This window comes from Saimiri boliviensis, chromosome 5 (genome assembly GCF_048565385.1).
Source record: "Saimiri boliviensis isolate mSaiBol1 chromosome 5, mSaiBol1.pri, whole genome shotgun sequence".
NCBI lineage: Eukaryota > Metazoa > Chordata > Mammalia > Primates > Cebidae > Saimiri > Saimiri boliviensis.
Window position 1 is genome coordinate 41,119,341 of NC_133453.1, and position 26,769 is coordinate 41,146,109.

General features: G+C 36.5%; 1 protein-coding gene across 3 annotated transcripts; it reads left to right on the plus strand.

Annotated features, from left to right (window-relative positions):
• The first annotated feature begins 118 nt into the window (after window positions 1-118).
• TYW5 (tRNA-yW synthesizing protein 5) lies at window positions 119-26,706 on the plus strand. Of its 3 annotated transcripts, XM_074399301.1 has the most exons (9): window positions 120-202; window positions 6,098-6,240; window positions 6,806-6,960; window positions 11,552-11,621; window positions 14,868-14,912; window positions 16,080-16,217; window positions 18,660-18,747; window positions 19,129-19,245; window positions 21,689-26,706. In XM_074399301.1, the coding sequence occupies exons 2-9, from the start codon at window positions 6,103-6,105 to the stop codon at window positions 21,943-21,945; spliced, it is 1,008 nt and encodes a 335-aa protein (XP_074255402.1). In that variant the 5' UTR covers window positions 120-202; window positions 6,098-6,102; the 3' UTR covers window positions 21,946-26,706. The 3 variants fall into 3 exon arrangements, with proteins under 3 accessions (XP_003925732.1, XP_074255402.1, XP_074255403.1); XM_003925683.4 differs by lacking the exon at window positions 6,098-6,240 and having other exon boundaries at window positions 119-202; XM_074399302.1 differs by lacking the exon at window positions 14,868-14,912.
• The last annotated feature ends 63 nt before the right edge of the window (window positions 26,707-26,769 follow it).

Consider the following 26,769-nt stretch of genomic DNA (forward strand, 5'->3'; position numbering starts at 1 on the left):
CCACTCTGGAGTCCGCCGGCCTCGCGGACCTTTTCTCTGTCGGTCGTGTTTCCGGGCGGATGGCGCTGAGGAGCCCTTTAGAACCGAAGTTCCGAGGACTGAAAGAGGGCAGGCGTGAGCAACCATGGCTGGGCAGCACCTCCCGGTACCCCGGCTGGAGGGCGTTTCTCGGGAGCACTTCATGAAGCACCTCTACCCACAGGTGAGGCCCTCGCGCGGGGCGGAATCATGGGAAGCCAGCGAGAGACGCGTCTTTACCATTCGTACTGCTCGGAACTGGTTTTTAGAGACCCAGGATGTGGGAAAGAGGCGCAGGACTGCAGCAGATGACTGGTTGGCCCTTAGGCCAAGGGGCGGGGGTACCGGGGACGCCTACTGGCTCCTCTCTTGAAATTTCCGGAGAAAGTCCAATGTTTGTAGGGAGCTAGACGATGGCGGAGAGCTGAATGCGAGAGGTATTTTGCTTAAGCTCTCCACTCCACATCTGTCAGTCTACTCCGAATTAATGGATTTGGAGGCACAGCTTTTCACTCCATTGAGCCAACAGGGAAAGCAATGAGATTTCCCCGGGAAACTCCTACTGGCCTTGAGTTCTAACTTAGGTTCTAGTTCCGACATTGGAGTCTTTTATACCTGTTCTTAGAACTTCAGATCTTTAAAAGAAAACGAATAGAGAAATATTAGGGAAACAAAAAGTGCTTTTACTTGCAGTGCTTTACAAGGGAGTCCAGACTTAAGAAAAACAGAAAGTATTGAAAGGAAAAATCCACAGCATTACAGTAAGTCTGTTTATGGTAAAAAAAAAAACAAAAACAAACAAAAAAACCCTAGCAATTTTCTTACCTGATATTTGCATTTATAAGGGTGGTCACAGAACTACAGTTCTGGAGCCAGGCACAGTGTATCACTCCTGTAATCGCAGTGCTTTGGGAGGTTGAGGCAGGCGGATCACCTGAGGTCGGGAGTTCGAGACCAGGCTGACCAACATGGAGAAACCTCGTCTATACTAAAAATACAGAATTAGCCGGGCGTGGTGGCGCATGCCTGTAATCCTAGCTACTCGGGAGGCTGAGGCAGGAGAATCTCTTGAGCCCAACTGGCAGAGGTGCAGTGAGCCCGAGATTGTGCCAGTGCACTCCAGCCTGGGCAACAAGAGTGAACTCCATCTCAAAAAAACCAAAAACCAAAAAACAAACAAACAAAAAAACTACAGTTCTGAGTGTTACCAAAGTCAGGGATTGGGTGCAGTGGCTCACGCCTGTAATCCTAACATTTTAGGAGGCCGAGGCGGGTGGATTACTTGGAGTTCGAGACCAGCCTGGCCAATATGGCGAAACCCCGTCTCTACAAAAAAGATAAAAATTAGCCAGATGTGGTGGCAGGCTTTGTTTCCCAGCTACTCTGGAGGCTGAGGTCGGAGGATCTGCTTGAGCCCGGGAGGTTGAGGCTGCAGTGATCCATGATCCTGTCACTGCACTCCAGCATGTGGGAGAGGGAGAGACCCTCGATCAAAAAAAAAAAAAAAAAAAAAAAAAAAAATAGAAAAGAAAGGCGAAGGTAGTGGCGTGGGAGGAATGAAGTTTTTCTTTTGATAGCAACCTCTGGTATAGGATTCAAGCCTTTATTTGGAGACTTGTACTAGATGGGTTGTTCTTGCTCTCCCTGTCTCTAGACACTCCACCCCTCCCATCTCAGAATGTGCTAGTCATAAGTTGCCTAAAAGGCAGTGTTGTGAAGATTAATGTATGTGGAAGTGCCTTTTAAGATGCAGAGCAAAAGGAATTTTGCAAAAGGTATTTTGTAATTTAATCTCTTCAGACAAGACATATGTCACAAAGAAAGCATCATTATATTTTAAAAAGTTGAAAATTACAAACAACCTTCTCTGGCCATTGTGCAGTGAAACTAGAAATTAATAACAAAATTTGGAAAAAAAAATGACCTACCTTTCTATCTGGAAACATTAAAAAGCATAAGGGGGACATAGGCCTATGAGATTTTTTGTAAACATTTTACAATAACTTCATCTGTATATTGTACAGGTACATGAATAGATAGACCAGGGGAATAAAATTGAAAGTTCAGAATTATCTATTCATATGGAAATTTAGTGTGTAATAAACATGACATTTCAAAAAGCCCTAGGGCAAAAAATGACTTTTTAAAAAATAGACTATTTTTTAGAGTCTTTTTAGGTTCATAGCACAATTGACTAAAGGGACAGAGATTTCTCATATCCTTCCTGCCCTGACATGGATAGCCTCCTCCATGATCAACATCCCCTCATTAGAGTGGTATATTTGTTACAATTGTTAAACCTACATTGACATATCATTTTCACCCAAAATTCATAGTTTACATTTAGGGTATACTATTGATATTTTACATGCCATAGGTTTGGGCAAATTTATAATAAAATGAATCCACCATTGTGGTATTATACATAGGAGTTTCACTGCCCTAATGGTGCTGGAGCAACTGGATAGTCATTTAGAAAATGATAAAGTTCTATTTATATCTCACACTGTACATAAGAATAAATTCCCAAGTGGATCAGAAAAATGTAAAGAAATGAAACTACACGGTGCTAGAAGAAAATATGTGTAAATTCCTCTATAATCTAGGTCAATGGAAGGCATCTCTACCTATGACTCAAAATTCAGGTGTAATAATAGATTAAAATTTGACTACATGAAACATTTGTATGCCAGAAACACTATAAGCAAATTTGAAAGACAAATACAAACTAGGAGAAAATAGTTGCAACATATATCTCATATAAAGGACAGTCAAAGCCCTTGTATGGAAAGAACTTTTAAATCGGGGTAAGGCACAGGCGTGGTTGCTCACGCCTGTAATCCCAGCACTTTGGGAGTCCCAGGCAGGCAGATCATGAGGTCAGGAATTTGAGACCAGCTTGACCAACGTGGTGAAACCCAGTCTCTACTAAAAATACAAAAATTAGCCAGGCGTGGTGGCCGGCACCTGTAGTCCCAGCTCCTCAGGAGGCTGAGGCAGAAGAATCGCTTGAACCTGGGAGGTGGAGGTTGCAGTGAGCCAAGATGGGGCCCCTGCACTCCAGCCTGGGAAACAGAGCAAGACTCTGTTTCAAAATAAAAAAAGGAGTGAGGGGGTGGTAAAAGGCTGAAAAGCTAGTAGAAAAATGAACAAATGATTGAGGGGAGAAAAAGCAACATTAAAATGGCCTTTAAACTAGGATGTTTAAGTTTACTCATAAGAGAAATAAAGCTGCATTGAGATACAACTTCTTCTCTATTATATTGGCAACAATTTAAAAAAGCTCTGGTAGTGCTCTCTTGGTGAGGCTGTGAAGAAACTGGCACTGTCAAATTTTATACCAAATGGTACAACTCTTTTGGCATATCTAACTATGCGTGTTTACTTACGACCCAGTAATTCCTCATTTGGGAATTTATTCTGAAGATATACCTTCAAAAATGTGAAAATATTTACATAGTGTTACTGTACTTGCAAATTATTGGAAATAACCTAAATGCGTATGCAGATGAGAATAGCTGAATAAATTATGACCCATTTACACTGAGGCATACTAAGATGTAAAAAAGAATAAAGGTGATATCTGATCTGAGAGTGGTGATTTCTAGGATATATTTATGAATTTTTTAAAAAGCAAATTACAAAATATATAGTAAGCTATTTATGTAAAAAAAGGAAGAGAGAGGGAAATACACGTTTTTGATCACTTTGCAGAAAAGAAATACAGGAATGATAAGCCAAAAATTAAGGAGAATCGGTTATGCATAGGGGATGTGTGAGTATGAGATGGAAGAATATGGATGGGGTGACTTTTGTATAGTTTTGATTTGGGGAATCACATTAATGTTTTACATGCTAAAGTCATAAAATCAACAAGGATGAAAAATTATTTTTTAAAAACCTGTAATATAGAATATAAAAAGTAACACATGATGAACCTATTTAAATGGGAGAGAGAGAAGTTACCCATGTCACTTTTTTTAAACACAGTACTTTAATTATATGTCCTCAATCTAAGACAAAAAACTGAAAACAAACTGAATTCTAGTTAGTACAATAAGTCCCCATTTAATGTTCTCCGTAAGTTCTTGGAAGCTGCAACTTTAAGGGAAATGGCCTATAATGAAACCAGTTTTTACCACAGGTCAGTTGATATGAACAAGAGTTAAGTTACAGTAGCATATTTATGGCCATAAAAACATCATCAAACTTGTAAATAAAGACCCAAAATACTTCTAATGTTAAACATTGAAATAAATATGAGCTCCGTAGACATTTAAGAAAGATGAATAAAAACAAATAATTACTCAATTTTTGGTGAATTGTTGTCCAACAGTGGTAATTATAGTGGTGGGTTAAATCAAGGAATAAATGTTTACAAATGGAAAATTGTAAGGAGTGCCTCCTACCACTGAACAGTTCAAAAACAAATGTGGCAAGTTCACTGAGTGCTTTCATACTGCCTTGTTTATTGTGCACTTGTATGATTATCATATGCTTTACAAATTTTTGTTTTACATATTTTGTATCCACTCCTTCCTTCATTCTCCAACCTGCTTATTCCAGTTCAGGGTCACAGGTGGCCGAAATCTATCCTGGCAGCTCAGGCACAAGGTAGGAACCAACTCTGGACAGGATACCATCCGATCTCAGGGCGCACTCACACACACATGCACACACACGCGTGCTCATTCATACTAGGACCATTTAGACATGCCAGTGAACCTAACGTGCACATCTTTGGGATGTGGGAGGAAACCAGAGTTCCTGGGAAGACCCACAGAGATGTGAGGAGAATGGAAGAACCACTCAGACAGTGGCCCTGGCTAGGAATTGATTTTTTTTTTTCTTATCTGTTTTATAACTTAATTTGAGGACCTGCTGTAGACATGTTTTTTTACAGTGGTGTGACCTAACAGTGGCAAAAGCAAATTCTGTGAATTCTTTACTTCCTGTGAATTCTGGGATTTTGCAAGTGATTAAACATTGAGAAGGATGGGAACTAGGTTTCTCACTGTTGAAAATGGGAATTACAAATTCAGTCGACTATAATGAACTTGAAATGTTTATGGTTCATACATACCTCTATTAGGTATATGTGTGTGTGCATGTATTTTATATATGGATATATATGGAGAGAGAGCTGAATAGAATAGGAATATGAATTGTGGGGTATACATAGATCCTCACATATATCCTAGCTCTGTCCACTATGAAGAAACCAGAGCTACTTTAAGAAATGACTGATCATAGGGCTGGGCAGAAAAAGTATAAAAGATGTCAGATTGTGTCATTTTGCCATAAAGTAAGGAAGTGCCCAGGTTAAAAAGTCACAAGTAGCGTTTTGAAGGGGCTTACTGATCAAATCTGGGATAATTTGGGCATCAAAATTATACCACTAGATTATTACCCAGTGAATAAAATAATTCAGTGGAAAAGTTAGAGCTTACTTTGATACTAGAATGCCAACTAATAAATGTAGAAGAAATGATGGGGTTTAGAAAAATCACTGTTTTTTGCACTCATCATAGCAAAACATCATGTGCCACCTGATGTGGCATGCTGAGAAGGCAGCACCATTCCTTTTGTGGCACATTCCTTTTCCAAAATGAGTAACTTGAGTCTAATTATGAAGAAACTTCAGATAAACCCCATTTGAAGGGTGTTCTACAAATTAGCTAGCCTATACTCTTCCAAAATGTCAAGATCATAGAAGATAAAGAGGCTGATGATTAAACATTTCAGATTAAAAGAGACGTTGCAACTAAATGCAATGTGACATCTTAGATTGAATTCTGGGCTAGGAAAAAAATAATGCTAAAGGCAATCATCAGAACAATTAGAAGATTTGAATATGGATTGTAGATTAGATAGTAGCATTATGTCAATGTTTTGTTTTTGTGTGTCTGATGGAGTTTCACTCTGTCACCCAAGCTGGAGTGCAATGGTTTGATCTCAGCTCACTGCAACCTCCGCCTCTTGGGTTGGAACAATTCTTCCACCTCAGCCTCCTGAGTAGCCGGGATTACAGACATGCACCACCATGTCTAGCTAACTTTTGTTTCTTTTGTATTTTTAGTAAAGATGGGGTTTCACCATGTTGCCCAGCCTGGTCTCAAACTCCTGACCTCAAGTAATCCGCCCGCCTCAGCCTCCCAAAGTGTTGGGATTACAGGCATGAGCCACTGCACCCGGCCTACGTCAATGTTAAATATAATTTTGGTAATTATTCTGTGGTTATATAAGAGAATGTCTTTGTTCTCAGAAAATATACTTAAGTTTTTAGAGATAAAGGAGCATGGTGTCAGCAATTAAACCTCGAAATGGGCTCAAAAATTAAATTATGTTTAATTTCAATTATTAATATCTCCTCTTGACAGTAAGAACAAATCATAAAGCAAATGTGCAAAATGTTAACAATTGGTGAATCGGTGTAAAGCATTTGTGGAAATTCTTTGTAGAGTTCTTAAAACATTTTTATAAGTTTGAAATGACATCAAAATTAAAAGTTACAAAAATATTTGACTATAAAGTACAAATTTTAGTCATTATTGATGGTCTTGCAGTTTTGTTTTGTTTTTCTAATCTTCAAATTTTGTTCTAGATATTTCGCATGGCTCCTCTTCTTGTTTTAGTGACACCATGAACTGTCAAAAGCTTTGAGTTCGAGCATCTTGGTAGCAAGAGTCGATCTTACTTGTATTTGTCTCCATGTTGCCAAATACAGCTCTTGATATGTTGTTGGTTTTCATGAATTTTGTTGTTGTATTTTTTTCCTCTCTTACAGAGAAAACCTCTTGTTTTGGAAGGAATTGATTTGGGGCCATGTACAAGCAAATGGACGGCAGATTACCTAAGCCAAGTTGGAGGGAAGAGAAAAGTAAAGATTCATGTTGCTGCAGTTGCACAGATGGACTTCATTAGTAAGAACTTTGTATATAGGTATTTTCTTCTGAGGTTTACTCTGGGGATACAAATAACTTTTTTAAAACTTTTAAAATATTTTTGCATTATTATACAAAGACCATATGGCATTTCATCTTTTGGCTGGTTTGATGTAATCATGGAATAGCTTACTGATTTTTAAAGAGTGGTTTTTAAAAGACAAGAATTCTAAGTTTACATAATTATACAATGACTTTTTTTTTTTTTTTTTTTTTTTGAGACAGAATCTTACTCGACCACCCAGGCTGGAGTGCAGGCGGGTGATTTCGGCTCACTGCAACCTCCACCTCCCATGTTCAAGTGATACTCCTGTCTCAGCCTCTCGAGTAGCTGGGATTACAGGCACATGCCACTATGCCCAGCTTACTTTTGTATTTTTAGTGGAGACAGAGTTCCACCATCTTGGCCGGGCTGGTCTCAAACTCTTGGCCTCAAGTGATCCACCTGCCTCGGCCTCCCAAAGTGCTGGGATTATAGGCATGAGCCACCATGCGTGGCCAACATTTTTTAAAAATACGGTATATACCCAATACCTTCTGGAGAGGTGGAAGGAAGAGAACATTTCTATAACTAGGGTTAGATTACATGTGAAGTTGGATGTGCTGTGTTCATTCAGTGCTTGATTAATTAATTGATCCTACCACATTAGTAACTGTTGTCTAGAACAGGAAACTCCAAAAGGCTCTTGTTTTCTTTTTCTGCCCTCTCCAGAAAACCGGGACAAACTATGTCTGATAAAATCTTTCGTCAACTTAGATAACTTTTAAAAATCATACTTAATTTTCCCTTTTGATAAAATAATCTTAAATACCTTTAATTTCTTTCACAATTGTCATTGTGTGCTGTGGAATTTCTTAAGAGTAAATAAGAAATAGACAAAAGCTGCTCATTGTCTAAAGATGAAAGTTTTAAATGCTGTCATCTTGCAGATTTCGTTTGCTATTTATTCCCATGAGTTTCATTTAAATTGTTAAATTAAAAACAAACAGCTTTCAAACTCTGAGCATGTGATGTTCCCAGCAAATTCAGTCTATTGAAAAGCCATGTAGTTCACAAGACTTCAATTTAGAGATGAGTTAAACAGAGCTTCTAATGTCCACAGCCATTACTTTCTCATTAGTTTTCCAAGTTCATATAGCAGCTGCCAAAGCATTGCTCAGTTTTTAATCCTTTGACTATTCACCGTAATGGTTTTAGTTATTAATAGGCCATGAATTGAATTTAATTGCCCTAAGTTTTTCCAAGTGTAAGAACTTTTCATTTTTTATCAGATTAAAAATACCGGAATGATGAGTGTTTTTCAGCCAGCAATTAATGATGTTTATTTTCCAGGGAGTCCAGTGCCATAACAAACGAGTATTGAAACTTCATCTTGAATTGCCTTGATGTTTTGTCATGTCTTTTAAACTTTTCAAAACTTGTTTTTGAAGCACATACATTATGTAATAGTTCCTATCGCAGCTTCCTCCAAGCCTTTCACTAGAGCTACTAAAAAGTTGCAAGATTATTTTTTTTAGTGGAGGAAAAAAAATAGGTTTAGTCATTTTTAGCATTTAGCAGGCAGTAGGAAAGAAGGAATGCATCTAGGCCAGAGAGAGATTAGAAAGTAAGAAACCCTGTACACACATATTTGTTATGATTATCACTTCAAATTGAGATTGCTATTATGCTTTATCAAACATTGGAAGATTGATACATTAGCAAATATGAATTTTTACTTCTTTCTTCTTGGTAGCGCTCATTGGTCAGAGTTAGGAGAGTTTGGACAAAAGAACCCTGTGTGGTGAAAGGATATTGTTGGCATTCTTCTGGTCATAGATTGTTTTTAAAAAGTCTCATCATGTAAGGTTTGCCACATCTATCTGTCACATCCTGTAATTCCTGTCATCATCTTGCTCTTGTTGTTTGTTGTACTCTCATCAGTTCTGATCTTGATTTTATAAAACAGCCTTTTCCAAATGGGGAGCAAGACAGTGAAGGGCTTTTTTCTTCTTTCTTAAAATGTTGATGACTACTTGCATGCTGCAAAAGGGTACGTTATCATTGCTGTTAACCCCACCATCTGTCCTTTACTCAGCACTTATTATATTAGGTACTGTGCCAAGCAATCTAGGTTATATTACTTATTTAAACTTCAGAACAATCTGTGAGGTAGATATTTTTAATAATAATTTCACAAATGAGGAAAGAGCGGTTTAAAAATATTAAGTAACTTCTCAGGATCATATAGCTTGAACTGATGGAACCCAAGGTGTTTACTCAAATTTCCCTGACTCCACAGAGTCTGTGATTAAACCTTTGACATTACCCTCCTTATTGGTGCTGCCAGTCCAGACAAATGGCACTTTAATAACCAGTGCCCTTCTTTTTGAAACATGGATAGATTTTTTTAAAAGTCAAACAACTTCCTAATTTATATACCTAATTTCTCCCCCATCTGGGCTTAGCAGAAGCTATGACAGGTACCACTACCTGAGAGAGAAAGTTGCTGGTGGCACTCCATTTCTGCTTATCTGGGCTGAGCTACTCTGTCTGCTTATTCAGGGTCACTATTCTGCTCTGTTTTTCTAAAGGTCTGAAGAATACTGCTGTGTTCGCCCTAGTAAGAAAGCTAAGCCTGGGTAAATGCAGCAATTACAGTAGTAACTATGGTCCAGATAGGCTTCCATACTGGCCCAGACCCTTCAAAGATGCTTTGAAGAATGAAAGCATGAGAGAATGAAGGGTATATGGTGAGGTCACAGATGGGAAACATTGAGTAGGAGAATGCCAAGTAAATTTGTTGATAATTAGTTAGTCAGACACTATTTATAGACCAAGAAGTCGTACTCTGCATTGGTCTGAGTAGTGGCAGACCCCTCTTTCCTCTCCTGCAATGCTCACTCTACATAATTACCAGGAGTAGCCTGAAGTTCAGATTGACATTCACAGCACCCACCAATCCATAATCTGGCATCAGATACCCTTAGCTTTTTGCAGGAGGATATAAGGCAGGAAATGGCATTCTAGCAGGATAGTATCAGTGCAGCCTTTATACCAGGCGTCCCCAAACGTTTTACACAGGGGGCCAGTTCACTGTCCCTCAGACCATTGGAGGGCCGCCACATACTGTGCTCCTCTCACTGACCACCAATGAAAGAGGTGCCCCTTCCTGAAGTGTGGCGGGGGGGCCGCAGTTTGGGGATGCCTGCTTTATACAAATCGAGGGACTATTTTTTGACTCATCCAGTTACAGCTTGGTTGTAAGGAAATGAGACGATGGAGGTAGTATAGAAACACCTGAGCTTAGGTAAGACACACGGGCCACAGAAACCAGTAGCTTGAAACACCCCATGAACTTAGCTTCTGCATTCTTCCAAGGGCTGTACTCAGGAGAGTTGCACTATACACAGGAAAGCCAAATCCTCTACTTCTGAACAAGTATTTATAGTCCACTCATAAGCCACATAGTGCAGACATAATTCATCAACCAAAGGTTATTTTTACAATAGTGTTACCTGATGTCGCAACTGACATTCCACATTTTTCTTTAATTTTTTTTTTTTATTCAGCATAATTCATGGGTTCACACCATGTTTGTTTTTACTTAGTATATTTCTGGGAAAACAGTGCAAGGAAAAAGTAAGCTGGTCCCAGGTCATCTTCTCATAGAGAAGGAGAAAGTGTTTAGCTAACCTTTCCTTTCCACTTTCTCAGTACAGAGTTCAAGTGGGAAGATATTTAGTAGTAAGACTGAAAAGATTTCAGCTTTTAATCAGAAGTTTGGAGGCAGGAATGCAGTGCAGGGAGCAGAGGAGGAGCTTTTGACCTAGAGGCTTTTGAGGACTTCATTGTCTTGTTACCTACACATTATAATCTTCATTTATAGGGCAGTACTTTTGATTCTAGAAAGTGAAGGGATAGAAGCAATCTGGAGTAAAAATATCCTTCTAGCTCAAGAGTGTGATGTAAAGAAAACAAACTTTGCTTCTACCGTGTTCAGCCCTGTTCATCAGGATGGAATGAGACAGGCATTTGGGCAGAAATTTTGAAGAATAAAAATTGCTCACTTCATTGGAATTCTCCTTGAGCTATTCCTCAGAAGCAAGGATGAGAGCAGTGTTACTGGCTTCTGTGTTCTGTGATAGTGCCAAAAGGCAGGAAGAATGGAGGGTGGTTATCTTCATGGGACCATTTGTGTATTTTCTCTTCCAAAGTAGCATGAGTAGTTTGCCCCACTCTTCATAAAATTTGTTTTGCCATGACACTTAAAAACAGTCTGTGTATTTGCAAAGGTAATCAGATACCATAGGAACATTTTTCTGTCATAACTTGGAATAGAAGAATATTGATCTTTAGAAGGATCCATTAGAACCATAGAGTTTTAAATCTTTGATTTCGAAATTTTAGACAACTTAGGTCAAGTAAGCATACTGCTCAATGAATTTTGAAAAGTTAGAATTTCACATAATAGGTTATAATAAAAATTACAGATAGTGTAAAACAGGAGATTATATCCAACTGCAACAAGCCTTTATGTGTAGTGATTACATTCTTACTAGTTGATCTGTTATTATTAAGCCCAAGGATTCTTTTATGTTTATTTCAGAACTTTACCTTTTGACCAGTTGGTCCAGAGGGCAGCTGAAGAGAAGCACAAAGAATTCTTTATTTCAGAGGTAATTGCTTTTAACATTTTTAAAAGAAGTCATTAATATCTGTATACTAAATGGGTTTTCTTATGAAAGGATGCTAAATATACAAGAGCTATAGCCTTCTCTGATAGACATTCTTAAGATGTAGTTGGATGCACCATAGACTGTAGCTCTGCTATTCATTAGCTCTCAAACTTTGGCCAAACTATTTTTCTGTACTTCAGTATACTCATCTTTGAAATAGGGGTAATAATAGTACCTATTTTATAAAGTGTTTGTGAGGATTAACTAAATAAAGTCAGTGAAATACTTAGCAGTATGCCTCATGTATAGAAATTACTCATTAAATGTTAGCTATTAATGTTACTTCCTTTTAAAATGCTCTGGTCTGATATGCCAACATCAAATGCTAATGGAGAACTTCATTTTCATATCTATTGACTATTAGCCTGTTTCCATATTCTTGTTATCAATGTGATTTCTGTATTTGCTACAATATTTGTTCACGATTAAATGCAGAAGAATTAAGTAGAATTCTTCTGTATTTAATCGTGAACAAATATTGTAGCAAATAATTTAAAGTCTAGCTTTAAATAATTCAATTTAAATACCTTGAGTAAGGCATTAAGGCCTTGTATATAAATATGTTTTTAAAAATTCACTGTGTTGGCCAAGTGCGGTGGCTCACGCTTGTAATCCCAGCACTTTGAGAGGCTGAGTCAGGCAGATCACCTGAGATCAGGAGTTTGAGACCAGCTTGACCAACATGGAAAAACCCCATCTCTACTAAAAATACAAGATTAGCCAGGCATGGTGGCGCATGCCTGTAATTCTAGCTACTCGGGAGGCTGAGGCAAGAGAATCACCTGAACCTGGGAGGCGGAGGTTGTGGTGAGCCGAGATCACACCATTGCACTCTAGCCTGGGCAGCAAGAGCGAAACTGCATCTCAAAAAAAAAAAAAAAAAAAAAAAAAAAAAAAAAAAAAAAATTCACTGTGTTACTCAAAAGCACATTTTAAAAACAAAATGCTTTTTAAGCTTTGAATAAAGCTGTTGTCTGCATTTGTGCCACTGCATTTTTACAGTTCTCTTGTCAGGTAATAGTTACACTAGATTACCACCACAATCCCCACAAACTCTGTAGGTCTGTGATTCTGTAATATAACCAAAATATCTTTTAAAATTGATCCCATGAGTTGCACCTGAGAACTGTTTTCTAACTTTATAGCCATGCTTTGAACATGTATATTCAGTTGGTACTTTTGTGTCTAAAGGTAATGAGTGGTAAAGATTTAAATAGCCATGAAATGTGAAGTAAAAGAAACAGACACATGGTAAAAGATTAAAGTCTAAAAATTATGGAAAGTATGTAAACAAGATCAACATGAACTGTCAGTTTGGTCCTCTAGGAAGCAGATGCTGAGATGGAATTAGGAGTGGAAAAGGCTTGTTAAATAGAAATACCTGGGAAAGGAAAGGTGAGGAAGCCGTCAGATGTAGATACAGATCTGACAGTCTCTGCCAACTCATCCTGGAATTCCTGAGCAGACGGCCTGTGAGAAAAGTCCTGCACTGGGTGGCAGCGTTCAAGTTGTTTACCATCTTAAGTCACTGGTTGGGACTACCCCAAGAAGAGCATGACCTGGGTTCCAATCCTGAGGTGGACCTAAAGAAGTTAACAGCTGGTAGCTCTAAGCTAATCACACTTCTTGCAGTTAAGCAGTGAGTTCTTTCTTGAAGGGATTTCTGAGAAGTATACCTCTGTGTCTGCTGCATGAATTTTATTTTTTAAATCTTAGAACTATAGAAAACCCTCAGAATTTTGAAGAACATATTTTGAAAATCTGATGTGGTAGCTAAAAATAGAAAAACAGTGAATCTGAGAGTTCAATTGAAACTTCATCAATTTATGTCTTAAGATAAATATGATGATCTTTTGAAGTTTGTGTTATAATGCTCAGTACTGGGTGAAAGAGGCAGAATTCTGAGTTTGGATTGCCTATGTGCTTGACTTGGTCTCACTTTTCTAACGGTGAATGTTTTATAGTTCAAACAGTTCTCTAGGTACTTGGTGAAGTATAAATAATTTTTGGCTTAGCACGGTGGCTCATGCATATAATCCCAGCACTCTGGGAGGCCAAGGCAGGAGGATCACTTGAGTCCAGGAGTTTGAGGGGAAAAAAAAAAAAAAAAAAAAAAAAAATTAGCTGAACGTCCCAGCTACTTGGAGGGCTGAGGCAGGAGGATTGCCTGAGCCCAGGAGGTTGAGGCTGCAGTGGGCATGTTGCATCACTGCACTCCAGCCTGGGTAACAGAATGAGACCCTGTCTGAAAACAATTTAAAAATTTTAAATAATAATTTTTTAAATGATCAATTTAAGTTTCCTACGATGAAATTATATATTTCTAATTCATACATGAGCTGAATCTTAAGCATTTGGCTTTAGAACTTATAGGCAGGGATAGGCTTACATTTATAAACTACAGTGTTCTAGATTTTAAAAATATATATTATTAAAAGCATAAAGTATTTTGTTACTGTACATTTGTATTATATTTGATAAGTATTAAAACACTATTAAAATAAGTAAATAATTTGAAATAGAAAGACTAACTCATTTTAGCTTTAGAGATGGTATGTATATATTGTCTTTAGAATTTATTTTACTTAATGTTTTAAGGATCCAGTCATTATTATGAGCAACATATTAAAGACATTTCTTCATATGGCCACCAGAGAGCATTAGTAGAAAGGGTAAGAAAATTAACTTTTTTTTTTCTTTCTTTCTTGAAACAAGGTCTTGCTCTTCACCCAAGCTGGAGTGCCGCAGCACTATCACAGCTCACTGCAGCCTCAGCCTCCCGAGTAGCTGGGACTACAGGCACGCACCACCATACCCAGCTAACTTTTTTGTAGATGGTGTCTCACTCTGTTGCCCAGGCTGGTCTTGAGCTCTCGGACATAAGCAGTCTTCCTGCCCTACCCTCCCAGAGTGTTAGGATTATAAGTGTGACCCGCCATGACCGGTGATAATTGAACTTTTTAGAAAACTACTTAACTGGGTCAGATTTTAAGATCTGTTTCCTAACTTCTTTACTTCGTAATATTTTTGAAATTAAGGTGTTTTACTTTTTTCCATAGTTCTGAGTACATAATTCTTTTTTTACTTTTGATTATTATGAATACCTGATAGCTATACATATCTTAGCATTTTTACATTTAAAAAAATAAAATATTGCTGATGTTATTTTTCTATGGGATGTTTAAGGATGAGAAATACTACTTACGGTCACTTGGAGAAGATCCTAGAAAGGTAAGAATTCTGAAGGTAAACAATTGCTTAAAATCTAAATGGATGTATATATGTTAACTGGCAACACTGTAATTTGTATACTTACTGCCTGACATATACCGTTTATCCTTTTCCATTTTTTTTCTCAGTGATTTGTGCCTCTAAATAAGAGGTAAGATGATTAAAAATTGATTACTTTGTATTCAGGTAGGCCTTTAGAATCTTAGTGTTTATAGTCATCTAATCGCTATGCAATAAGAAATCTCTTCTACTGTATATTTTATAGGTGGTGACTTAGCTAATAAAATATTAATCCAAAAATAATTATTAGAATCCTAAATAATTTATTGTGTAAGTTTTGACACGTACTCAGAGTCAAATCAGTATGGCTGCCATGTTAAGGAGTAGTCCCAAATGATCAAACGGGATTTTTTTTCCATTAATTTCACCGTTTAGTTGTTTACCCTCTCTTTTAGTCCCTTCCCTCAGTAGAATTCACAGATTTTATGTAGGCGATGACTAGTAATGTTAGTTGAGGGTGTTGACTCCCGAATATTAGAGTGGACAACAATTTTGTAATTCTTGCTTAAAGTAGGAAGAACCTTTCCATTAATGAAGTATATTGAGCTTAATGGTAGTGATACTATTAAATCTGCAATCTTGTTACTCAGCCTGATATTTCTTCATTTGAAAGATCATATATTGGCTGGGTAAGGTGGCTCACGCCTATAATCCCAGCACTTTGGGAGGCTGAGTTGGGTGGATCACCTGAGGTTAGGAGTTGGAGACCAGTCTGGCCAACATGTTGAAACCCCATCTCCTAAAAATTAGCCAGATGTGGTGGCGCATGTCTGTAATCCCAGCTACTCAGGAGGCTAAAGCAAGAGAATTGAGAATCACTTGAACTTAGGAGGCGGAGGTTGCAGTGAGCCAAGATGGTGCTACTGTACTCCACCCTGGATGACAGAGCAAGACTCTGTATCAAAAAAAAAAAAAAGAAAAGAGAAAGGAAAGAGAGAGAGAAGGAAAGAAGAAAGGAAAGGAGGAAGGGAGGAAGGGAGAAAGATCATATATTGGCACATGGTCACATCATAGTATTTTAAAGCAGTGAACAAAGTTTTGCCCCATTCTTCCTTAATATCATAGGGTCTAATTTAATTTTTTCTTTGTATGTTTCTGTAAATACAGGATGTTGCAGATATCAGAAAGCAGTTTCCTTTGTTGGAAGGAGATATTAAGTTTCCAGAATTCTTCAAAGAGGAACAATTCTTTTCCAGTGTTTTTCGAATTAGTTCACCAGGATTACAACTTTGGACTCATTATGATGTATGCTACATATATGAGATATCTAAAGCTACAATAGATCTTTAGCATTATAGATTTAACAGTCACAGTTTTAACTTCCTGCAGGCTCCCCTAAAGATCTGTGTAATTTGCTGAAACATGACTTTTGAAAATAAGTACTCTACATAGCAGTGATACAGGAGTGAATTATTTTGCTAATGGCAAAGCCTAGTTGGTTCCTCACATTTGTATTGCTCTGTGGTCCTAATTCTTGATTCATCATCATTTATATACCAAGTTTTATGAAGTGATTTTTTTGCATGTGAAAAATGGCCATCAGATAAGCGGGGAGACTGTATTGAAAAAAGTGATAAGCTTGTAATATGAGGAGGTGTAAATGGTACACATGACTCTGGCCACCCAGAGATCCATAGCTCTCTCCAGAGTTACATTATTCAGGAAAATGGCAGAAGCTTGTTGAGTCATTAGCAATGATAAGATCTGAGGATATCTGAAGATCTTAGGATATATATGAGTTGAGAATGTCAAATATCTGCTGTATTTATAGGGCAACAAAATGTGTGCAATATTGATCTTGATTATTTATTGATGGTATTACTTTGTTTGCTTAAGTTTGTGTACACATCTATAAGTATTTTAAAAACATTAAAAATACTAGTCTGGTATATAGTTTGGTGTTGGGAAGTAGAGAAACTTAAGGAAGGTTAATATCTGACAAGTTTCCAAAGAGAAATTTTTTTTTTTAAGTTCTAAATCACACTATAATGTTTTATACGTGTGTTTTATAATTCAGTTGAGAACTTCTTGGGAGGATTTTACCATAGTCAGTAAATCTGTAATTAAATGAAATAGACATAAACTCTTAGCATATTTTATAGTTTTATATTAATGACATGGTGAGAAAATCATGTGGTAATACATTGTAACTACATTCTATGATTATTATCATTATTATTATTGTTGTTGTTGTTGTTGTTTTTGAGACAGAGTCTTGTGCTATCACCCAGGCTGGAGTACAGTGGCACAATCCTAGCTCACTGCAACCAATTCCTCCCAGGTTCAAGCGATTCTTGTGTCTCAACCACTGAGTAGCTAGGATTACAGACATGCACCACCACACCCAGCTAATTTGTTTTTGTAATTTTAGTATAGATGGGGTTTTGCCAAGTTGGCCAGGCTGGTCTTGAACTCCTGGCCTCAAGTGATCTGTCCCCCTCGACCTCCCAAAGTACTAGAATTACAGGTGTGAGCCACGCACCCAGCCTCTACAATTATGTTTTAAATTTTAAGTAGTATCCCTTTTACTTTGAATTATAATAGAATGCTGGGGCGCGGTGGCTCACGCCTGTAATCCCAGCACTTGGGGAGACTGAGGTGGGCAGATCACCTGAGGTCGGGAATTCGAGACCAGCCTGACCAACCTGGAGGAAACCCCATCTCTACTAAAAATACAAAATTAGCCAGGTGTCATTGCAGGCTCCTGTAATCCCAGCTTCTTGGGAGGCTGAGGCTGGAGAATCACTTGAGCCCAGGAGGCGGAGGTTGCGGTGAGCCGAGATCATGCCATTGCACTCCAGCTTGGGCAACAAGAGCAAAACTCTGTCTCAAAAAGAGAAAAAAAAGAATTATAATAGAATGTAATATATAAAACTTTTCTTATAAAATTAAGTCAGAGGAATGCTAGGTTGATTGTATAGTTATAGTATACATAAGTAAAGGGTTAGTACTAAAAGGAGGAATGCTTGGGTAGAAGTAAAAAGTCATGAATGCATCTTGCTTAGTGTTTATCTTAAATCCTTAGCTGAGAATTATGTGGCTCTGCCTTCAACATTTTTCGCAGTCTTTACCAAGAAAGTGTACTGTTGCATTCACAGGGAAAGATTGCTCCAATAATAAATATATATTAAGAAAATCTGTCATAAATCACCATAGTTTGCAGAAAAGAAAAAAAATAAAATCTGTGAAATTATATTCCTTTAAAAATAATTCGAAAATCAAGATACCTATAATGAAATTATGGTTGAACATACATTAAAAGTTTAGCAGTAGTTGCAGCAGTACCTTGTATTTTCCTGGCATCTGATTTTTCTAAGTGCTTTTACTCTGTTGTCTAATATTAGGCTTATAGCATTCCTTAACAGGTAGTAAATATTAACCGAGGGGAGCCTTAAATAGGCTTAACTATGCTAACTGTCAGTTAATGACAAGGGCAGATAGTTTTCTGACTCCCCATTTCCTAATTTGCCAAGCCTTCCCATTTTAGGGCAGTACTGCAGAAATGTCTTTAAGGCCCAGTTGTACATGGAATACAAATGTTTTTATTGTTAGGTGACTGTAAGAGTCCTAAGTAAAGTAAGTCGTCTCATTAAAGGATTAGGTTTGCAGTTAAAGTTCAGAATGTCATTGGTTCTATTTATTTGAATTTTAGATAATAATTACCCATAAGCTTTTATTGGTCTTCAGGTAATGGATAATTTCTTAATACAAGTGACAGGAAAAAAGCGTGTTGTACTCTTCAGTCCTCGAGATGCCCAGTATTTATATTTAAAAGGTAGGGTTTTTGTTTTTTTTTCTAAGTTTATATTTCTAAAGGCTATTCAGTTACTCTTTGAGAAATCTCTTGATTCTTACAGGAAAAGAATACTTCAGGATGTCTTCCTAATTGTATTCTCCATTGTATTTGTGTATATTTGTAATAACAGGTTCAAATTTTGAGATTATCTTAATTATATTACATGGGTATCAGGCATCAGAATTAAAGAGTGAGTCACTGAAAACTGTCTTAGATGTCAGTAGCATAGTAATTCTCACAGTGTGGGTATAGTAAGTAATTGTATAGAAAAGAATAAATTTTCAAATGTATATTTGCGATTACTTTTATTTAAATGCTAACTTTGTTGAATCTACATTATCCCTTTTTGGAACTTTTTAGGTACTAAATCAGAAGTTCTGAATATAGATAACCCAGACTTGGCTAAATATCCACTTTTTTCCAAGGCTAGAAGATATGAATGTTCCCTTGAAGCTGGTGATGTATTATTCATTCCTGGTAAGATTTTTAAACCTCAGTAATGTGCTATTTATAAAATATATACTCTGTCACTCATCCTTCATGTGATTTCTTCTTAGTACAAACATATATTTGTTATATGTATACTGTCCTATACAAGATGATTTTTAGACAAAACTGTGTGTGTGTGTGTGTGTGTGTGTGTGTGTGTGTGTATACGCTTAAAGCAGGCCTAGGCAAACTTATTATAAGTTAACAGTCCTAGCACTTTGGGAGGCTGAGGTGGGAGGATTGCTTGAGGCCAAAAGTGCAAGACCAGCATGGGCAACATAGTGAGACCCTGTCTCTATAAAAATAAATAAATAAATTTAGTCAGGTATGGTGGTGTGCATCTGTAAGTCCCAGCTACTTGGGAGGCTGAGGCAGAAGAATCTTTTGGGCCCAGCAGATTGAGGTTGAGGAGGTTGATGCCATGGCATCATGAAACCACTGTACTCCAGCCTGAGCAACAGAGCAACACTGTCTGTAAATAAATTAAATTAACAGTCTTGCTTTCAAGGGCAACCTGTAAAAATAATATTATACTCTAAACTATTTTACTAAATGACATCAGGTAAGACACTTTTTTTTAATGTGTTTTTTTAATTCGTTTTTTTAATTTTCCAAGTAAGATACTTTATATCTGGGAAAAGATTATACTGGTTGGTTTTTTAAATTATGTTTTAAAAGTAATATTATCCTCTATTTTATTAAATGGCATCAAGTAAGATACTTTATATCTGGGAAAAGATTGTATTGGTTGGTTTTGTAAATTATTTTTAAAATATTCATGTATTTTAGAATTGTGCCACTTAAATATTTATCAAAAAAAGATAAATATTTTTCATGGCCAAAAGAGATGAAAGATTTCATTAAGTATTAAAATTTTATAATCTCAATACCTATGGTATCATTTGTGTACATTATTTTTCTATACAGTCTGGATTTGTGTCACTTAATTTCTTTGTTCAATTAATAGGCATTAGTTTGAAAGTTCATAAAGTTTTAATGTTGTTAGTCACCACAGCAAGGTAATTAACATCTATAAGTAACACTTAAAAATGAACTCTTGAAGATTATAAAAATCATAATTAAAATTAAAGGGTTGTATTAATAAATTCTATTCATAGTTGTAGTTCCATATCTAAATTAATATATTAAGAATTATTAATACTTCTTTTCATTGATAAAAATAAGTAAATATTAATAAAGGCAGATATTTGATGATTTCATTTGGGACTAGATGATAAATTCCTTGAAGACAAAGAACCATGTTTTGTTCATCTTTGTCTTCTCCCAAAGAGCCTGATATAATGTCTTTCATATAATTGATCATCTATAAAAATTTGATTGACTTTTTAACTCTTATTTTCATTGAAAGCAACCAACATATTAGTCTTCAAATCCATTGCCATCTTTTAAATTTAAATTTTTGGTTTTTGTATCTTGGGAACATGATTAAGGTCTGTGTGGTATTCCTTTATTCTACATGCAATTGTTTTATGAAAAAAAGAAAAAAAACCAGAAATACTGAATATTTGCATATTTTTTTAAACAAAAGCAAAATTCCTATCTTTGGGTTTAAATTCAACAGAATGCTTAGCATTTTCTTCCTATTATATTGAATAAGGAAGAAAAGATTCTGAAAGAAAGTGTAGTTAAGATTAAAGCCATGTTTGAAAATTAGTTTTCCAAATCAAAATATGTTAAGCTTTTGTTTTTCCTTAAACACTCTTAGAATAAGTTTCTAAAATTTAATCTCCCTTTCACAGGATTAAAAGGGTTTTTTAATGTGATTAGTGTAGGTATATAATATGATAAAAGTTTACTTATCATTTGCACCACCAAAATATTTGCTGTAGTTTTATATACTATTTATAAAGGAGCTGAAAGAAATATAAGATGATTATAATTGCATTCAAAATATAAAATGAAGGAGGCCATAATGAATACAGAATTAAGCAAGTTAGAAGACTAAATTGCAGCTTGAACAGGAAGTCTTCGGGGACAAAGGTATTATAGTGAATCAGAGAAGGTCAAAGATACTCCTCAAGTAATTGAAATGTTCTGTGTACCAAAAAATAAACACTTTGATGTGGTTGCATGACTCAGGAAGTATAAACAAGTAACACAAAACACAGCCCTAGATTAGAGAACTGCAAAACAAATATATCTTTATTATGTCTTTCAAGTTTAAAGGAAAAATTGCTATTTCTAAAGGTTTTAAAAGTAAGGGTTGTGCTATTGACACTTTAAATTTGTTGGCAATTCATAAAAGTTAAAATGATTCTGTTAAAAGCCTGGAGTGTGCTAACGAAGGGATCTGGTTACAAGAATTATTTCTTAACATTGGCTATATGCAATTCGTGATATTTCACTGACATTTTGGGTTTTTTTTTAACTGTAGGTTTTATTTTTAACTTGTTTTTTAAACTTTCTCCAGCTTTATGGTTCCATAATGTAATTTCTGAAGAGTTTGGAGTGGGAGTGAACATCTTTTGGAAGCACCTTCCATCTGAATGCTATGATAAAACAGATACCTATGGCAACAAAGATCCTACAGCAGCATCAAGAGCTGCACAAATTTTGGACAGAGCCTTGAAAACACTGGCCGAATTACCAGAGGAATATAGGGACTTCTATGCACGACGAATGGTCGTACACATTCAAGACAAAGCCTACAGTAAGAACTCTGAGTAAAGAATTAAGTGAATGCAATGCACATAAACAGTTTAATAACATTTAGGTCAAATACTTTAAAGGTATAATGATATAAATTAATCTTTAAATATTTTGTTAAAATAGGAAAGATAAATCAGATTTACAGATTATATAAGTAAGAAGGGGTGTTTGTGTGGATTCTACTTGATGCAGATTATTATAATTAAAGAATGCTGTGCTGGGACCACTCTTTAACATTCAGATGCTGACCACTAAATGTCCAACTGAAAATGACTTAAATAATAAGAAAATATATTGAATCACAATACATGAAATTTATAGATAGAATGGGCTGCAGTGTTTCTGATCCAGTGATTCGGTAATATCATCAAGAACCTTGGGAGACCGCCTCTGCACCCCACCCCCTTTTCACCCACAGCATTGGCATCCTCCTAAGTCTGGCTACCCTCGTGGTCATGGGATGATTGCCAGTAGCAGTTGGAGCCTTCTGCATCTTCATTTACATGCAGCGGAAGAGTCAGGCTGGATTCTAGGGGCCTCGTCCTAAGATGAGAAAGCTTTCCCAGAATTCACTTTCCATATCCTAAGGTCTCATTGCTCTAAAATAACTTAGTCCTGTCTATCCCTGAGCCAGTCACTGGCAAAGGGTCTGGAATAACACTTAGGGCAGTAAGGTCTGCTGGAGTTGAGAGTAGAAGTGTAGGCCTCATGAGGGGTATATGGGGACAGAATGGATACGTTTTTAAAATCATGGTTCTGATAGGAAAACCATGAGTAACTAATAGTATCTGTTACATTTGCCTAGAAGCAGAATTTTATGAGGAACTTTTTCTGTACAGATACCTAGGTCCCAACTTTATAGACTGATTGAGAATGTTTGGGATTTCGTATAGGAACTTAATGAACCTCACAGGGTGTTTTCACACATAATCAACTGAGATCAACTGGACTTGATAGTGACTTGTATTATTAGTTTGTAATTAGTCCAAAACAAATGTTTAATCTGATCCTGACGTTTTTTGCCACCCAGTTTGTCAGGTCTGTCCTTTTTTTAAAAAAAAATTTTGAATGTTAGGAAACATTTACTTAAAGAATGAATAAATGAGATCTTAATAGTGTTGTCATAGAAGACAGTGAGCCATTGTGTATGGATCTCTGCTATTCTTTGTTCTGTACCTAGTAATTATATTGCAGTGTCATTGAAAAGCAGATCATCTTTGCTGAACATAAATGTGCCCATCTAAAGCAATCTCTTAGTACCTCAATTTGGTGCATTTTAATTAGAGAAAATAATTTTCTCTATTGAAGAGAATCCATCCATTCATGCCCTATAAATTATAGTAAATAAGAAAGGAAAAGCATATAAAACATTCTGAGTTTTCTAAGTGTCTTTGGAAACAGATAAGTTACTCAGGTCAACAAAGCTGAAAAAAGTCTTGTCAGAAAAGGAATGTTTATATTAGCCACATTTAATTATCAGATTTTGATCTTTGTTACCTTAGGCTAAGCAAAGAACTTCTTTAGTGATTCCTTGTCCTTCAGTAGGGAAAACACAAAACTCCTCTTAGTGTACACAGTATTTATGGTCAGTTTTTCATCATTTTTTTTTTCTTAGCAATTGAACTGATAGAAAGTATAAATCTAGAGTCATGTAGAAAACTTGGAAGTAACAGATTACAGTTGTGCACTCAACATTCATCTTGTTTAATGGAGAATCAAACTGGATGGTCTTAGACAAAATAACATTTATCTGTGAAGCTTATTTTCCTCATATTTAAAACAGGACTACCAAAATGCAGAAAGATAGTTCAAGGGCAGGCACATAGTTGGTGACTTATGCTAGTTTTTCTATTTAATTATATTCTTTTTTTTGCTGAGAGATTTGAGGTAGCTTCTGTTGCAGTATTTATAATATTTACAAAGTTAGAGAACCTTCCTTTGGGATGTTTTAAAATTACTTCCCTGGTCATAGTTTTTAATATTAGGGTCTGTTTATTTCAACTACAAAATATTTTAATGTTTTTTTCCTACTGGGTTAAGACCAAATGAGATATTTGTTTTTAATGTATAAAATATTACACAGTATATGTTAGCTGGAACTTCTCAGGGGTTCTGAATCTTACTTTTTTACTGAACGACATTTTATTTAGAAGCTATCTAACGAACCCAGATTGCTTAATGATTGTCTGGGCTCACACAGCTTTGGGTGATAGAAACTGAGATTACAGTTGTGATCAGTAATTCTCCATTCTTTCTTTCTGATGTGTAGCACATCTCCAGCACTTCCGAATAGATTACACAGCTTTTCTTTGGCTAGTCTGGGGACCTGACCTGATGCAAAAAGGACTTTTTTCCTCTGCCCACAAAATTTCTCACTGCACTGCTTGCTACACAGATAAGATTCAAAATAAAAGTAACGATGAGCCGAGCACAGTGGCTCACAGCTGTAATCAATCCCAGCACTTTGGGAGGCTGAGGTGGGCAAATCACAAGATCAGGAGATTGAGACCATCCTGGCCAACATGGTGAAACCTCTCTATTAAAATACAAAAATTAGCTGGGTGTGGTGGCGCATGCTTGTAATCCCAGCTACTTGGGAGGCTGAGTAAGGAGAATCACTTGAACCAGGAAGTTGGAGGGAGACTCCATCTAAAAAAGAAAAGTAATGATGAATTGCGTTACACCAGAATGTAATACAATTTTAAAAAATGAAATACTATGCAAAGAATGAGGAAGAGGTATATGAACAGGCATGGAATTTTTCCAGTGTAGTTACATGAAAAATATGAAACTGTACTGCCACTTGTGTAATAAGGTATGTGGTGTGTAAATATCTTATTTGCATATGCATATAATTATCTCTAAGGATGCAAGAGAAACTAGTGATACTGATGCCTTCAAGAAGAGGTTCAACTATGTGGGCCGATTGGAATCTGCAGTTTTATATTATTTGAACTTTTGTTCACATTACCCTTTCAAAATGCATTTTAAAAATACTATATGCACCAAGACGGGTGGATCATCTGAACTCAGGAGTTCGAGACCAGGCTGGGCAACCCGGCAAAACCCTGTCTATCAAAAATACAAAAAATTAGTGGGGTGTGGTGGTACACACCAATAGTCCCAGCTACTCAGGAAGCTGATAGGAAGATCACTTGAGCCTGAGAGGTGCAGGGTGTAGTGAGCTGGAATTGTGCCACTGCACTCCAGTCTGGGTGAGTGTGAGACCCTATCTTAAAAACAACAACAACAACAACAAAACTATATGCAGAGCTGGGAGTGGTGGTACACACTTGTAGTACCAGCTACTTGGGAGGCTGAGGCAGGAGGAGTGCTTGAAGCCTTGAAGCCAGTTCAAGTTCAGCCTGGGCAACATGGGAGACCCATCTCAAATTTAAAAACACTGCAGTGTAATTATTAGCATTTCGTAACATTGTTTGTCTTGGTATTTGGATGCAAATTAGAATTCTATTTGTTCAGTAATTAAATTCTAACTCACTTTGATGAAATATGAAAACAAAGGAAACAAAGTCAAAACTTAATTTGTATCCTTCATCCTTTTGAACAGCAGCTATGTGAACATTTGGAAAGAACCTTAGTAAGGCGGCTTTTCTATCACCTATAAAAAGTTGCCAACAGACATCAAAGGAGTTGACAAAAAAAAAAAAAAAAAAAAAAAAAAAAAAAATTCAGGAAGCTGGAAGGCAGGCCTGGATGGAATTGGAACTGTGCTGCTGTGACTCCTTTCCCCAGTGCTAAAAAATAGATGTAGTCAGGAGGAACTAACATAGATTGGCAGTCACCCACACATCTCTGGTGTTACCTTAGTCTTGTTTAAAGCATACAAGCCACAAGTTTTTAGGTGTCTTAAATATACCTAAGTTGTAGTCTCTTTTTAAGTTCCGTTAAGCAGGATACTAAAATGACCTTTTCTGGTGACTCTGCCCGTCTCTATCACTAACTAGTTTAACAGCTGCTGGATCTCTGCCTTTGTAAAGAGCAACATGAGTTTACAGATGAGGTCTATCTATATCTCTTCTAATGTTTGTTTCTCTTAAAGACCTTTAAGTAAAATAAAATAAGCTCTTTTATGAATACTACCTTTTGTTTTGTATTTTACCTCAAAAGTTTAATGTATTAAACATTTCTATACCATCATGCTGGGACTTTGTATTGTTGTCCTACATCCTCATTACCTAGACCCTCCTTGACCTTGGTGGTTGCTTAGATAGTACATGAATGAAAAGAAAAATAGATTACACCATATCCTGACCAAGTCTTGTAAGGAGCTAAAGGATTATAGATCCCTGAGAATTAGCACGGAAAAGGGGGAAAAGATGAACTTGTTAGAGATTTTGTTCTTTATGAAAGCCAACAGAAGAAGTGGATATAATGCAAATGTTTATGGAGCAATTTAAAAGGGAGAAGATATGTATTTGTACAGAAAAGGTTCAAAGTTGCTCATCTGAAAAGACATGGAGGATAATGAAAAGATGTACAGTAAGTCCTCAACATCCTGTGACTTTAAACAAAAAGACAAACAGCAGGTCCTCAAATAACGTTTTGTTCATTGTCACTTGGTTAAAAAACAATGATGAGGGGAAAAAAAGGTTTTGTTATATTGGTTTGCTTCAAATCCCAGTTTCCAAGAACCTACTGACATGTTAGGTGACGACTTATTGTATACAAACCCAAACTAGCAGTATGGACAGAAATGGCTTCCTTTTAAAAAATCTGAAGTTTTAACAATGCTAATAATATAAAGCACATCCAAACAAACCTCTGTGGATGATCAACTTTAATACAATTATACATTCATGCCTTGGTGGTAACAACTTTCAC

What these genes read in the sequence shown, in the direction of transcription:
- TYW5 (XM_074399301.1), top strand. Translation starts at nt 6,103, where the DNA reads ATGGGGTTTCACCATGTTGCCCAGCCTGGTCTCAAACTCCTGACCTCA. An exon ending in AACTTTGGACTCATTATGAT is followed by an intron (nt 16,218 to 18,659) that starts GTATGCTACATA and finishes ATTGGTCTTCAG; the next exon opens with GTAATGGATAATTTCTTAAT. An exon ending in CCAGTATTTATATTTAAAAG is followed by an intron (nt 18,748 to 19,128) that starts GTAGGGTTTTTG and finishes GGAACTTTTTAG; the next exon opens with GTACTAAATCAGAAGTTCTG.